General features: G+C 35.0%; 1 protein-coding gene across 1 annotated transcript; it reads left to right on the forward strand.

Moving 5' to 3' along the window:
- Nucleotides 1-528: 528 nt before the first annotated feature.
- LOC100375892 (cyclin-dependent kinase 7-like) lies at nt 529-15,291 on the forward strand. The gene is made up of 10 exons (XM_085506786.1): nt 529-609; nt 2,012-2,074; nt 3,279-3,380; nt 3,927-3,995; nt 5,135-5,245; nt 6,832-6,950; nt 7,247-7,433; nt 8,115-8,264; nt 12,550-12,697; nt 14,749-15,291. Exons 1-10 carry the CDS (start codon nt 538-540, stop codon nt 14,775-14,777), a joined length of 1,050 nt encoding a protein of 349 aa, XP_085362912.1. The 5' UTR covers nt 529-537; the 3' UTR covers nt 14,778-15,291.
- The last annotated feature ends 1,302 nt before the right edge of the window (nt 15,292-16,593 follow it).

The following is a 16,593-nucleotide window of genomic DNA, read 5'->3' on the forward strand; positions in this document are numbered from 1 at the left end:
TAGTTAGTCAGTTTAAATTTATTCTCATAAAGGGATATGTTATCAGAGTCAGCTGTTCTCTTCGTATATTTAATTGCCTGTTTTGGGTGAAGCAGTGATTAACAACAACAAACAAGCTTTCAATCAATTATACGACTACTTGACTTAACTTTACCCAGTGTATAATGCGTTCAATTAGGGTTCATTGTGAATAGTGTTTCTTCGCTTCATACAAAATTCAGAAAATGAGAAATGAGAGTGCAAACGGGGAACAAACTCATGAGCAAAAAAACCTCATTGTGAAAAAATACATGATAAAAGAGTGAGCCCTCATACATGAGTAAGCGAAAATCGTTCGTTTTCAACCCGGGGTTTTCAAGCGTGCCCCGGCTTGCAGAAAAGCAACAATAGCACTGTTCTAGTGCCCGACTGCACTGCAATTACATCCAGTGTGCAATGCGTCCAATTTTTTTTACGAATAGCATTTAGCAAGTTTAGTCGCTAAAAAAAGTTCAGAAAAACTGGAAAATGAATGGTGAATCATGGGTAAGTTTCAAAATGGCGACGCATTCGGGAACAGCGGATCGTTCAAGTCGTTATGAGAAGATTGATTTCCTCGGGGAAGGACAGGTAAGTGGAAAACCAATTTTAACATTCTATGAATATTAAATATAATATACATTAGCTACACAATTTACAAAACAAACAAACATATCCATATTTCAGTTCTACGGCGGAGCACGGTGACATGACTTTTACAGTTGCGTTTTAATGTATTGTTGTTTTTTTGGAAATTTATGTGACATAGTTTGATTGTATACATGCAGTGTTGAATATACATGTAGAACATTTTAGGATTTCGAAATATCGTCCCTGGACACGCCAAAACACTATTCAAACAAACATAAACCTAAGGAAACAGGTGAACAGGGCTTTCCAATTTGAATGGAGGGGGGTGGTTGTGAACCCAAAAATTGTGCATTCCGTAATGTAATAAAGGAATTTATATATATAATTAAAAAAATTGATTAATCATATTTGAATAAAATTAAAATATATACAAAAAACCGTATAGTGTTTTCAGAATAGCTCTTTCCATATTTCATATTGCCAAATTCATTGTATGTTTTATTCAGATTCAATTGAGACAACTGGATTAGCTTTTTCAAACTCATTGAGACATTTGGATTAGCTTTTTCAAACTCATTGAGACATTTGGATTGGCTGTTTCAAACTCATTGAGACATTTGGATTGGCTGTTTCAAATTTATAAATATTTTCTGGGAGCAATGTCTTCCTTCAGCCTCTGTGAGTTCAAAAGCGTAGCCTCTCAATTGCATTTAACATCAGGTATCCTCTCTCAAAGCCATTATCCTCACAGATCAAGGAGGGCATGAGCAGGGCATATGATGTTAATATGTTCGTTTGGCACAGTGTTCAATTGCTGGGCAGTGACAAGGAGAGATGAAAGATTAACTGAATGCCGCGAAGTTCTATACGGGCACTATTCATCTGCTATTGTGATTAGCCAAGTTGTTTTCAATTGCATTTGAAACTTATAAACATTTATAAATATTTTATATGAAAAAATTATGCCTTTAATGCATAAACCCCTTTTCACGAGACCCCTCAGTAAGTCGCAACCCTTGATAAGTCACAGTATCAAATATTTGACAAGGAACCAAATTAAATAATATCTTGAATCATTTCAATGTTCATCTTCACCTATCAAACAATTTGCATACAGTACTTGTCATGCATTGTTGTAAATTAATAAATCTCATCTAAAATAATCCTCTGTATGGTGAGACACTACCTGATTTGTACCATATTTATTCTATTAGTAGTGCCCTCTAATATGTGCACATGTAAACCATTAATCATTTGTTGTATACTGAATCATTAAAAATATTACTTTGACCGTGGAACCACCTCTAATGCTCTAATACTTGTATTTATTTCTGCTGGAATGAAAAAAAATATATATCACAATGTACTGCTCTTAACTAGTTCACTATGTGTTTGTCGTCAGTTTGCTACAGTATACAAAGCTAAAGACACTGCTAATGGAGGGAAAATAGTTGCAGTTAAGAAGGTAAGAATATTTTAGTTCACCAATCTAAAGTAAGTTCTGTGATAATATGAAGGGTTCATGTGTAAATTCTGTGATAATAAAAATGGTTCATGTGTAAATTCTGATAATATGAAGGGTTCATGTGGATATTCTGTAAAGATCTGAAAGGTTCATGTTTAAATTCTGTGATAATATGAAGGGTTCATGTGTAAGTTCCGTGATAATATGAAGGGTTCATGTGTTAATTCTGTGATAATATGAATGGTTCATGTGTAAATTCTGATAATATGAAGGGTTCGTGTGTAAATTCTGTGATGATATGAAGGGTTCATGTGTAAATTCTGTGATGATATGAAGGGTTCATGTGTAAATTCTGTGATAATATGAAGGGTTCATGTGTAAGTTCTGTGATAATATGAAGGGTTCATGTGTAAGTTCTGTGATAATATGAAGGGTTCATGTGTAAGTTCTGTGATAATATGAAGGGTTCATGTGTAAGTTCTGTGATAATATGAATGGTTCATGTGTTAATTCTGTGATAATATGAAGGGTTCATGTGTTAATTCTGTGAAACTATGAGGACTACATGTGTAAACATATGTAGCAGCTTTGTGTGGATGGTAACAGCTTTGGTAATAACAGATAACTGATTTGCTTGTAACATGTCTGAAATTCAAACTTCACACGCCCATTTGTTTAGGGATACAACTCAGGATGGCCACTTTAGTGCTATAATGCACCAAGTAAAGCATTTCTGACATTCTGAACCAGGCTATCAGCCATGGCTACGCAGATTTTATTATTCCCACTTTGTAATCATATTAAACATCATAAGAAACTGTTGCATGTTATTTTGTTTTACGGATCTTAAAAACAGAGTGTTATGTTTCTGACAATCCTTCACCAATTACATTCAAACTTTACTAAATATGTTGTACATAATGTCAGATTATTGTTATATTGTTTACCGTATACAATGGTTTTGTATGGTTTTATGGTCTGATTCTAAATGGCTTACTTATACCCATTGCAAAAATATCCACCATTTCAGAACTGTATGTAAATTTGGTACATACATAGAAAATGTGGCAGACTTTTATCTTCAACATTCCTAGACTTATTGCATTGAACCTCATGTTAAAATATATATTATGTAAACACACATTCCTATTCAATATTACAATAAAAACTAGATCTTGCTCTATTGAATTTATTTTGTTTGCAGATTAAACTTGGTCAACGAAGTGAGGCTAAAGATGGTATCAATAGAACTGCTTTGAGAGAAATTAAACTATTACAAGAATTAAGTCATGAAAATATTATTGGGGTAAGTAATGGTTTGACATCTCAAATATTTACAGAATAAGTGTAGTTTACACATATTTTACAATATGTTTTGTACAATTCATTTTCACATTACCAAAATAATCAAAATGTTGCAAATTATCTCTTGAAAGTGACATTAATTATTCTTCCAACAAGCACAGCTGATTATATAAAGGTATAATTGCAACACCTTCTTCTTGACAGTCACATGACTTGTTGCTTTGATTCTACATATATTGGCACCTTATGAAGACTTCTATCACATTTGTACATTTTGAATATTTTTGTGATTTTGAGTACAAAATGTCTTATTTATTTGCTTCTTAGGAACACAAGTGCTGCTATTTACTCTATTTATTAAATACTACATCAATTCTGCAGTATCACAATTGGATCTAATACGTCATTTCCATAGACAATCATATCATTTTAGTTTTGGTTACTATTTTATGACAGAACTGTGTCATGTCAATGTTTCTTTTTTGAATTAATTTTTTGCCAAGCACTGATCAACTAAGATATTATTTATATTTTCTCTCTCTTGTAGCTACTTGATGTTTTTGGTCATAAATCTAATATAAGTTTAGTATTTGATTTCATGGACACAGATTTAGAGGTGAGTCATTACCAGTGAGAACATTCTATAGTTGTTACCTCACCTGTATCATCAAAGATGAAAGAGCATGAATATTAAGGGAAATGTCTGTCGTCGATGTTAATAATTGTTAGTATGTGCAATATAACTTTACTAATTCTATTCCAAATTGTATAAAACTTCGTCACCTAATTCATCAGCATAAAATCTTTCCTTAGTGCGAATGATATGATATTTGTCCCTAGAGGGTGTATTTTAATTTTCAAATATTACTGTAGTTACACAATGAATACAATGAGGAAGTTCGCATTTGTCTCAGTAAATCATTATTTTTTGACAGAGATACATATTAGGCAAAAACCCAGCTAAGATTTTCTGTTATCTTGCATGTTTTATGATTACGTTCACGCCTAAATGCTGCACTTTTTTTCTGAGATGAGGCATTTAGTTTCATACTGAAATATCTGAATTACTGGAAATTATGTCTCTCAAAATAATTAAACAAATTAGGCACCAATGTTTTTGTAAGATATTTACATCAATCGAGGACTCTTGAAAGACTACTTTCCCACTGCTGTTTCAATCCTAAAACTTGTTTGTATTCAAAATTATGACAATGCATATTCATATTGAAACAATGTTAAACAAAGGGCAAGGTCCCCAGAGTTTAACTATGTTTTTACTTGCAATCAGAACATTCTTCAGTTGTTCATGTCTACTAAACAACTGTAATATTTTAATGATTTGTTGTACATTATACAATTTTTAGTTTGTGTGCACTTTTATTTATCTTTCTACAATGTTTTCTCACTTAGAATATCATTGCTAGTTCAACAATGTGGGCTGGTCTTGGTCTGCACACTGTTTTCTGCTCTAAATACGTTTTGCACACAGTATTATTGCCAAATGATATAAAAAGACAACCAGCGTTTACTCACAGTATGTTTCACCTCAGGTGCATATACTGAAGTATTGAATGCAAAATGTCTGTCTGAATATTTACTAGTAGCCAACAACAGCAAAATGCAGCTTGTCAGATTATTAGATGAGCTACTGCTTTGAATGAAAGGCATGGAAAACTGTTGAAAGGGAATTTATAGATGCACTTCTAATGGAGCAAGTACAGGATTTGAATTGTCATCTTTTTTCTTATTTTACAGGTTATAATTAAAGACAACAATTTAGTTTTAACACCTGCACATATCAAAAGTTTAACAATTATGACTTTACAGGGGCTAGAATATTTACATGACAATTGGATTCTTCATAGGGTAAGGTTAAATATATTTACTACAATTGACATGAGAACAAGGTGAAAGTGACTAACTTATTTAAAAGCATTTCAAAGTCTTGAAAAGTTTCATCCTATAAATGACAAAGACCGAATAAAAGAGGAGGGATACTTGAACATTGGAAACAATGATATTGTGATTTCCCTGTAGTATTAAGCCTTAATCTTAATCTATATTGAATTGTACATTGGTCACTGAGGTTTATAATCCCTATTTTCGGTTCTTTGTGTCCGTCCATCTTCATTTCTCAGACATTTCTGGACTGATACCGTTCATCCCCGATCATAGGTCCCTCCCCGAGAATAAGCCCATCCCTCTATTTTCAGATATTTAACGAGTTGAGGGGATCCCCAATTATAAGCCCAGCATGTTTTTACCGGGTGACAGCGACATTTATAATAATATGCGTGTAAAAAGTGTGTTTCATTGCATAGAAATCATGCTTAGTACAGTTGTTTGATTCATCGTTTACTTTTACTTTTCCGAAATTATCATGAATGGGCTCTGAACGAGTAAACTAATATACAACATGACCTGTTTGAGACCAGGAAAGGTGTTTAAATACTTCCTTCACTCTCAGTTTACCTTTGAAAATGGCGAATTACCAGTTATTGCCTTTTTTAGTCGAAATCAGTGCTAACGTCAATAATCGGAAAACTTTGTCAGTATAACAAAGCATTTTGATTGGTTAATTGGTTAATGAAAGACTTGACGTGTCAAAGGACGTTGTTTCAGGTCAAATTATGGTGAAAAGCGTCATGGCAGAAATTGGTTTGCATAGAGAGTTTGCTTACAATCAAAAACATCCCACATCAAAGATAATAATTAAGATCTTGCATTCTGAGTGTTTACCCACAGACCTTACCTATTTTTTCAACGAAAATTCAGACGGTATGTAAATCATATTGTAGTAAAATAAAATATTTTTATGAACATGTTTGTTTCTTCATTGTAAAAGTGTCTCGGAAATCTAGGACGACTTGTTTCCTTTTTTTTCTTCAAAATAATATGTAATAATTACAATTGTAAACCCCCCAAAAAATTATTTTTTCTGAGACGGTCCTCGAGTATAAGCCCACCCTTTAATTTTCCTGATTTTACATGTTCAAGCCCTTGGGCTTATGATCGGGGAAGTACGGTAGTATAAAATAATTCATTATGGGATACATATATATGCACACTGAATTGGTTGACTAGTAGTTATTTTTGTCTCCCAAAACACTAAAAATATTTAATAACCCAGTTCTCAGGCCTGCCTCAACCAATTCCATTCAAATCTGTTTTGAAAATCACACATGATGCGTTACCGATGCACACATGTTTGTTTGTGATTCAAATTCGTTGACTGCAGCAGTGTCGGTTTTATTTTCATGAGTTCTTAACCATTTCTCAGATTTGTTTTAACTTATTTTGGGTTTGAAAAAAACTCATGATTGTTTTGTTATTCATAATATCAAACAGGTTCATATTCGGATTTTACAATTTTATAGTACATGTATGATACAAGAATAATATTTTTTATCGTAAACAATATTTATTATTTGTTTGTAATTAATGTTTTGCAGGATTTGAAACCAAATAATTTATTAATAAATGGACAAGGAATTCTAAAACTTGGTGATTTTGGTCTAGCTAAGTATTTTGGAAGTCCAAACCGTGCCTACACTCATCAGGTGGTCACTCGGTAAGTATTTCTTCAATTATATCTTATACTACTTTAACATTATTTTGTATTATTCAAGATGTGAAGGGATAATGTGAGCTATGTATCAATGTACTTTAAAGAGTCATGAATCAATTGAAATGAATATTGTTAACCAAGGTGATTTGGTTGTTTAAAAATATGTACCAATTCTTGGTCTATCCATGAACATTGCTGACCAAGGTGACATACCGATAGTTTCTCCAAAATACATACCTATTTTAAAGGTTGGCTGACATTCAGCAAAACTGTATTTTCTGCATTTGGTTTTATTTTAGGTGGTACAGATGTCCAGAACTATTATTTGGTGCCAGGATATATGGTATTGGTGTTGACATGTGGGCCATAGGATGTATATTAGCAGAACTACTTCTCAGAGTACCATTTCTGGCTGGTGACTCTGATCTTGATCAACTTAGTAAAATATTCCAGGCTTTAGGAACACCCACAGAAGAGCAGTGGCCTGTGAGTATAACTTTATTAATAGTTATTCTCAAATATCAATAACATGCAAGTATGCAATTGTGAGATTGACATCATTTGTTTTGTTTTTTTTCCCGGGGGGGGGGGGGGGATATGAATTTAACACAGTGCCTTCTGATAGCACTATGGTAAATGAGTTTTTTCCTAATTCCCGCATGTTACTATCTGTTGTGACATTCCTGTAGTGTACATATGGTTTTAACACCATTTTTGATCAACTTTTCATAACTAATATGGTATTACCATGCTTGATAATGTGCTATACGCATTTAACGATGTCAAATCATTTCATGTTTTGTTGCAGACGCAATACACAAAACCATCTATTACATGACTAATCTGTTATTTCTCCATGAATATGTTTACCCAATCACAATGCAATCTATGTTATCAAGATTCACTCACTAACATTTTTTGAAAAATATTTTCTTATGAATTATCTTAGGAACAATAATGATACAAGGGTGTAATCAGTTGATTCTGACATCGTTTTTTTTTTTATTTAATGTTTTTGTGCCAGGCGACAGTTCCAGACATTGAATGTTACTGTTGTCTCACTTGACTAGTGCCTTGTTACCACAGAAGCCATATTCATGTTTAGGACTACATGACAGGGCTGTACAATCAAATGGTTATTTGATTCCAGGCACTTTTTTGTTCTAGGGAATGACAGCATTACCAGACTATGTAGAATTCAAGAAATTTCCTGGCACTCAATTGAAAGATATATTTACAGCAGCGGGAGATGATTTGTTGGAAACATTGCAGTCCTTGTTAAACTTCAGTCCATTGGAGAGGTGTTCTTGCTCACAGGTATGACAACACTTTGAATGCTAGAATATGTCAGTGCATTGGATAGGTGTTCTTGCTCACAGGTATGTCAACACTTCGAATGCTAGAATATGTCAGTGCATTGGATAGATGTTCTTGCTCACAGGTATGACAACACTTTGAATGCTAGAATATGTCAGTGCATTGGATAGGTGTTCTTGCTCACAGGTATGACAACACTTTGAGTGTTAGAATATGTCAGTGCATTGGATAGGTGTTTTTGCTCACAGGTATGACAACACTTTGAATGCTAGAATATGTCAGTGCATTGGATAGGTGTTCTTGCTCACAGGTATGACAACACTTTGAGTGTTAGAATATGTCAGTGCATTGGATAGGTGTTTTTGCTCACAGGTATGACAACACTTTGAATGCTAGAATATGTCAGTGCATTGGATAGGTGTTCTTGCTCACAGGTATGACAACACTTTGAATGCTAGAATATGTCAGTGCATTGGATAGGTGTTCTTGCTCACAGGTATGACAATACTTTGAATGCTAGAATATGTCAGTCCATTGGATAAGTGTTCTTGCTCACAGGTATGACAACACTTTGAATGCTAGAATATGTCAGTGCATTGGATAGGTGTTCTTGCTCACAGGTATGACAACACTTTGAGTGTTAGAATATGTCAGTGCATTGGATAGGTGTTTTTGCTCACAGGTATGACAACACTTTGAGTGTTAGAATATGTCAGTGCATTGGATAGGTGTTCTTGCTCACAGGTATGACAACACTTTGAAGGCTAGAATATGTCAGTGCATTGGATAGGTGTTCTTGCTCACAGGTATGACAACACTTTGAATGCTAGATTATGTCAGTGCATTGGATAGGTGTTCTTGCTCACAGGTAAGACAACACTTTGAATGCTAGAATATGTCAGTGCATTGGATAGGTGTTCTTGCTCACAGGTATGACAATACTTTGAATGCTAGAATATGTCAGTGCATTGGATAGGTGTTCTTGCTCACAGGTATGACAACACTTTGAGTGTTAGAATATGTCAGTGCATTGGATAGGTGTTTTTGCTCACAGGTATGACAACACTTTGAATGTTAGAATATGTCAGTGCATTGGATAGGTGTTCTTGCTCACAGGTATGACAACACTTTGAATGCTAGAATATGTCAGTGCATTGGATAGGTGTTCTTGCTCACAGGTATGACAATACTTTGAATGCTAGAATATGTCAGTGCATTGGATAGGTGTTCTTGCTCACAGGTATGACAACTCTTTGAATGCTAGAATATGTCAGTGCATTGGATATGTGTTCTTGCTCACAGGTATGACAACACTTTGAATGCTAGAATATGTCAGTGCATTGGATAGGTGTTCTTGCTCACAGGTATGACAACACTTTGAGTGTTAGAATATGTCAGTGCATTGGATAGGTGTTTTTGCTCACAGGTATGACAATACTTTGAATGTTAGAATATGTCAGTGCATTGGATAGGTGTTCTTGCTCACAGGTATGACAACACTTTGAATGCTAGAATATGTCAGTGCATTGGATAGGTGTTCTTGCTCACAGGTATGACAACACTTTGAATGCTAGAATATGTCAGTGCATTGGATAGGTGTTCTTGCTCACAGGTATGACAACACTTTGAGTGTTAGAATATGTCAGTGCATTGGATAGGTGTTCTTGCTCACAGGTATGACAACACTTTGAATGCTAGAATATGTCAGTGCATTGGATAGGTGTTCTTGCTCACAGGTATGACAATACTTTGAATGCTAGAATATGTCAGTGCATTGGATAGGTGTTCTTGCTCACAGGTATGACAATACTTTGAATGCTAGAATATGTCAGTGCATTGAATAGGTGTTCTTGCTCACAGGTATGACAATACTTTGAATGCTAGAATATGTCAGTGCATTGAATAGGTGTTCTTGCTCACAGGTATGACAACACTTTGAATGCTAGAATATATCAGTGCATTGGATAGGTGTTCTTGCTCACAGGTATGACAACACTTTGAATGCTAGAATATGTCAGTGCATTGAATAGGTGTTCTTGCTCACAGGTATGACAACACTTTGAATGCTAGAATATGTCAGTGCATTGGATAGGTGTTCTTGCTCACAGGTATGACAACACTTTGAATGCTAGAATGTCAGTGCATTGGATAGGTGTTCTTGCTCACAGGTATGACAACACTTTGAATGCTAGAATATGTCAGTGCATTGGATAGGTGTTCTTGCTCACAGGTATGACAACACTTTGAATGCTAGAATATGTCAGTGCATTGGATAGGTGTTCTTGCTCACAGGTATGACAACACTTTGAATGCTAGAATATGCCAGTGCATTGGATAGGTGTTCTTGCTCACAGGTATGACAACACTTTGAATGCTAGAATATGTCAGTGCATTGGATAGGTGTTCTTGCTCACAGGTATGACAACACTTTGAATGCTAGAATATGTCAGTGCATTGGATAGGTGTTCTTGCTCACAGGTATGACAACACTTTGAATGCTAGAATATGTCAGTGCATTGGATTAGGTGTTCTTGCTCACAGGTATGACAACACTTTGAATGCTAGAATATGTCAGTGCATTGGATAGGTGTTCTTGCTCACAGGTATGACAATACTTTGAATGCTAGAATATGTCAGTCCATTGGATAAGTGTTCTTACAAGTATGACTGTAGTTGTCTTTACTTTTTAACCCCAAGAATCTTTTTGACTCCCGTGTGCGAAGCACAAAAGGGAGTCTTTGCAGTTACCCTGTCTGTATGTCTGTATGTATGTCACTTTTTTTGTTCCACCGTTATCTCAAGAACCACTAATCAAATTTTGATGAAACTTGGTACATAGATGCTCTGGGATAATGTGCAGAGTTGATTAGGTTTTGGTAAAAATCTATGAATATTAATTACCTAATTTGCATGATAATTAGCTGATTTTTAGCTGTTCCAAGACTGTTCCACTGATATCTGAAGAACCACTCATTGGATTTTGATGAAATTTGGCACATGGATGCTCTGAACTCGTGCGCAGATTTGATTAGTTTGGGGTAAAAATCTATGAATATTAATTATCTAATTTGCATGATAATTAACTGATTTTAAGCTGTTTCATGACTTTTCCACTGATTTTTGAAGAACCACTCATTGGATTTCAATGAAACTTGACACATGGATGCTCTGAACTAATGCACAGATTTTATTAGTTTTGGGTAAAAATCTGTTAATATTATTAATTACCTAATTTACATAATGATTAATCAATTTTCGGGTTTTTCACTGATATCTCAAGTACTAATCATAACATTTCAATAAAAATTGGTACATAGGTGTCATATGACACTGCACAGACCTGATAGTTTTTAGGGTAATATCAGTACATATAAATTACCTAATTTGCATAATTAATTAATTTTCAGCTTTTGATATTTTGAGTAGTAATGATCACGTTTCAATGAAACTTGGTACATAGTTACTTGAGGACTGTGCAGAGACCTAATTAGTTTTTTAGTAAATATTTGTGCATATTAATCACCTTATTAGCATAATTAGTTAATTTTCAGCTTTTTCCTGATATCTCAAGTACTAATCATCACATTTCAATGAGACTTGCGACATAAATATTCTAGGACTATGCAGAGACCTGATTAACTTTGGGATAAATAATTGTGCCTATTAATTACCTAATTTGCATAATTAGTTAATTTTTTGCTGTTCTATGGTTGTTGCACTGATGTCTAAAAACCACTCATTGGATTTCAATGAAACTTTTAAATAGTACCCATCACATTTCAATGAACCTAAGACTATGCACGATATTAGTTTTTGGTAAATATTTATGCTTCTTAATCACCTAATTAACATAATTAATTAATACTAATATCTCAAGTATTGATCATCACATTTGAATAAAACTTGGTACATAAATGCTCTAGAATAGACAGCCTGATTAATTTTGGGTTAAAATCTGTTCATATTAATTCTCTAATTAGCATAATAATTAATATTTTTTTGGTTCTAATCACATTCCAATGAAACTTGGTACATTGTGCAGACCTTATTAGTTTTACACCTAAATCTGTTCATATTAGTTACCTTATTTGCATAATTAGTTTTCAGCTATTCCATCAATATCTCAAGTATAAGTAATTTTGAATTAATTTTTAATGTGTCTCCAAAACTCTCAGCGCACGGGAGTTCTTTCTAAGCTTTCTTTGATTATAAATATGTTTTTGATGTAATTTGTTCAAGTGCAAGCATGCTTTCTTTACACTGTATGTACTATCATGTCATGTAGGCTCTCAGGATGGCTTATTTCAGTAACAGACCAGCACCTACACCACCAGCACTTCTACCTAGACCCAACCAATCAAAACAGTTAATACAAGAACAAGATCCACCTACTAAATTTGGATTAAAAAGAAAACTACTTGATAAAGAAACTGGTAGGTAGTGTACCTGAATAGTAGCATCATCATTTTTGTTAACACCAAGTATTCTCTGCCAGTTGCCTCCAATGTGTGGTGTGTTGCTTTTAGTATATTATTGTGGGTGGGGCTTTATTTACATATTGTCCATGAGTGTGTGGGTCTTTATCTAGATATTGCCCGCCAGTGTGTGGAATATAATCTAAATATTGCCAACCAGTGTGTGGGCCTTTATCTACATATTGCCTTTTAGTGTGTTGGCCTTCATCTACGTATTGCCCGCCAGTGTGTGGCCTTTATCTACATATTTCCCGCTAGTGTGTGCGTTTTTTTAGTCCCCGTTCGGACGCAGTGCGTCTGTGCGTGCGTCCGGACCTGTATCTTAGAAATGCCTGGACCACTCACAATCAAACTTCACACATACATCATACATGATATTATACATATGCACGTCAATTTGTTTCAAGATCTGATTCAAGATGGCTGAATGGCGGCCATTTTTGTGCTAAAAAATCCAAAAAATCAACCATTTCGCGGCTGTTTACAGATGGATTTTGTTCAAACTTGGTATATACATTAGACATTATGGGACCTTGATGCAAATAATTTTGTTTTTCAGATAAGATTCAAAATGGCCGACTAGTGGCCATTTTGTATTAATGTATGTGGTTCTTGTGCCATATCTCTGACTTGCTTTCACTGATTATGTTCAGATTTTAAATATTCATTATACATCATGTCATAGATAGACAGATATATTGGTTTGACGATCCTATTCAAAATGGCCAAATGGTGGCCTTTTTTGTGCTAAACAATCATCAAATATCTGGCATTTATGGATGGATTTCTTTCAAACTTGGTACATGTATTAGACATTACAGGTTTCTGATGCACATTTATTTTTCAGATCGGATTGAAAATGGCTGTCTGGCGGCCATTTTGTTTTAATGAATGGGCTTTTAGACCCATATCTCAAATTTTAAATATTCATTATACATCATGTCATAGATAGACAGATATATTGGTTTGACGATCCTATTCAAAATGGCCGAATGGTGGTCATTTTTGTGCTAAAAAAATCATCAAATATCAAGCATTTATGGGTGGATTTCGTTCAAACTTGGTACATACATTAGACATTATGGGTTCCTGATGCTCGTCATTTTATTTTTCAGATTGGATTCAAAATGGCTGACTGGCGGCCATTTCTTTTAATGATTGGGCTTCTAGAGCCATATCTCTTAAATGCTTTGACTTATTATATTTAAATTTTATATATTCGTTATACCTCATGTTATATATATACATGTATTTAAAATGGCTGAATTTGAATGCTGTTCCAGAGCAATATCTCTCAATATGGACAAGTACTTGTTTGACGATCAGATACAAATATCAATCATTTTAATGTTAAAAAATCATATTCCTGACTTATATTCCAGCTATATTACTATAAACAAAACTATATATCTTAAATTTGATAACTAACGGGGACTGTGCCATGCATGGCTAGTTTATTTTTAGATATCCCCTGTCAGTATTTGGGCCTTTATCTAGATATTGCCCTGCCAGTGTCTAGCATTAAATCTAGATATTACCTGCATGTTTGTCGTCATTTATGTAGATATTATATTGCCTGTCAGTATGTGGGCCTTTATCTACATATTGCTTTCCAGTGTGTGGGTCTTTATCTACATATTGCCTTTCAAAGTGTAGGCCTTTATCTACATATTGCCTTCCAGTGTGTGGGCCTTTATCTACATATTGCCTTTCAGTGTGTGGGCCTTTATCCACATATTGTACAGAACAACATGTGCATTTATCTATACCACATGTTTATCATCATCAATATAATCTATGTACAGGTGTGCATATTAAAAACAGTGATTGGCTGACACAGAGTCATTCAGTGAATATGATTGGTCAATGCCATCTCAAGGTGCTGTTAGGTGTTCTCATGTCGTGAATTGTTTTGATCGTTGACCTCAACTTGGACTTGTGCCAACTTTGTACAAGGTTGTATACCTTGAGATTCAACTAAACTTTTTAATATTTTTTTCCCTCTGTAGGTTCCCTAGCCAAGAAGTTGGTTTTCTGAATCACAGGTAAAACTTATCTTGGAAGTGACAGCGCCCTCACCAGTTTGAATTGAGTAAACATTTGTTTTTAATTCAGCTACATTCAGACACAAAAGTTGATTGATACAGACCAGTTTTCTAATGTGGCTTTCTGTAAATGCTGTCTCTCAGTATGCATGCATGAATTTACCAAGACTTAATTTCACCACTTTTTTCTTCTTTTTATATACCCAATATTTGATATTCAGATGTTTTATATTTGTTCAAATTAGGATATAAAAGGTATTGAACTCATGTATGCATATATTTGCGTTTCTACTGGGAAAGGACTTCAAATGAGAACTTATTTATTGATATACTAAAATTTGAATTTAGTATTAAAGTCATTTTATAAAAAAACCTGATAAATGTGTTGTCTTTTTTGATGAAGAATGACACACCCCTGGTAGTACCTATAGTGAACTAGTCAACCATGGTAGGCTAAGGCTAGTCAATGACTGGGCTAATGCTAGTCAATGAATGGTCAACCATAGTAGACTATTCAATGAGTGGTCAATCATAGTAGCTAGTCAATGAATGGTCAACCATAATAGCTAGTCAATAAATGGTCAACCATAGTAGGCGAGTCAATGACTGGGCTAAGGCTAGTCAATGTCTGGTCAACCAAAGTAGGCTATTCAATGAAAGGTCAACCATAGTAGGCTAGTCAATGAATGTGAAGTAAGTTATGTCACGTCATAACTTTGATGATCATTTGGATATTATCTTAAAATTTAATTTTTCAACAATTCAAATTTCCTTGTTTCTTGTTCATTTATTAATTAAATCAATGCATTGTAATTAACCCGTACAGTTTGATGTATTGTTTTGAGACAACATTTACCTAAACCCACCCTATGGTATGCATTAGCACTGCAACCACAGTAGGTTTGTCAGTGTATGGTCAACCACAGTAGGTTTGTCAGTGTATGGTCAACCATAGTAAGTTTGTCAGTGTATGGTCAGCCACAGTAGGTTTGTCAGTGTATGGTCAACCACAGTAGGCTAGTCAGTGTATGGTCAACCACAGTAGGCTAGTCAGTGTATGGTCAACCACAGTAGGCTAGTCAGTGTATGGTCAACCACAGTAGGCTAGTCAGTGTATGGTCAGCCACAGTAGGTTTGTCAGTGTATGGTCAACCACAGTAGGCTAGTCAGTGTATGGTCAACCACAGTAGGTTTGTCAGTGTATGGTCAACACAGTAGGTTTGTCAGTGTATGGTCAACCACAGTAGGTTTGTCAGTATATGGTCAACCACAGTAGGTTTGTCAGTGTATGGTCAACCACAGTAGGTTTGTCAGTGTATGGTCAACCATAGTAAGTTTGTCAGTGTATGGTCAGCCACAGTAGGTTTGTCAGTGTATGGTCAACCACAGTAGGCTAGTCAGTGTATGGTCAACCACAGTAGGCTAGTCAGTGTATGGTCAACCACAGTAGGCTAGTCAGTGTATGGTCAACCACAGTAGGCTAGTCAGTGTATGGTCAGCCACAGTAGGTTTGTCAGTGTATGGTCAACCACAGTAGGCTGGTCAGTGTATGGTCAACCACAGTAGGCTAGTCAGTGTATGGTCAACCACAGTAGGTTTGTCAGTGTATAGTCAACCACAGTAGGCTAGTCAGTGTATAGTCGACCACAGTAGACTAGTCAGTGTATGGTCAACCACAGTAGGCTAGTCAGTGTATGGTCAACCACAGTAGGTTTGTCAGTGTATAGTCAACCACAGTAGGCTAGTCAGTGTATGGTCAACCACAGTAGGTTTGTCAGTGTATGGTCAACCACAGTAGGTTTGTCAGTA

This window comes from Saccoglossus kowalevskii, chromosome 13 (genome assembly GCF_978046115.1).
Source record: "Saccoglossus kowalevskii chromosome 13, keSacKowa6.1, whole genome shotgun sequence".
NCBI classification, from domain to species: Eukaryota; Metazoa; Hemichordata; class Enteropneusta; family Harrimaniidae; genus Saccoglossus; species Saccoglossus kowalevskii.

What these genes read in the sequence shown, in the direction of transcription:
- LOC100375892 (XM_085506786.1), top strand. Translation starts at nt 538, where the DNA reads ATGGCGACGCATTCGGGAACAGCGGATCGTTCAAGTCGTTATGAGAAG. An exon ending in ATTTCCTCGGGGAAGGACAG is followed by an intron (nt 610 to 2,011) that starts GTAAGTGGAAAA and finishes GTTTGTCGTCAG; the next exon opens with TTTGCTACAGTATACAAAGC. An exon ending in CCACAGAAGAGCAGTGGCCT is followed by an intron (nt 7,434 to 8,114) that starts GTGAGTATAACT and finishes TTTTTGTTCTAG; the next exon opens with GGAATGACAGCATTACCAGA.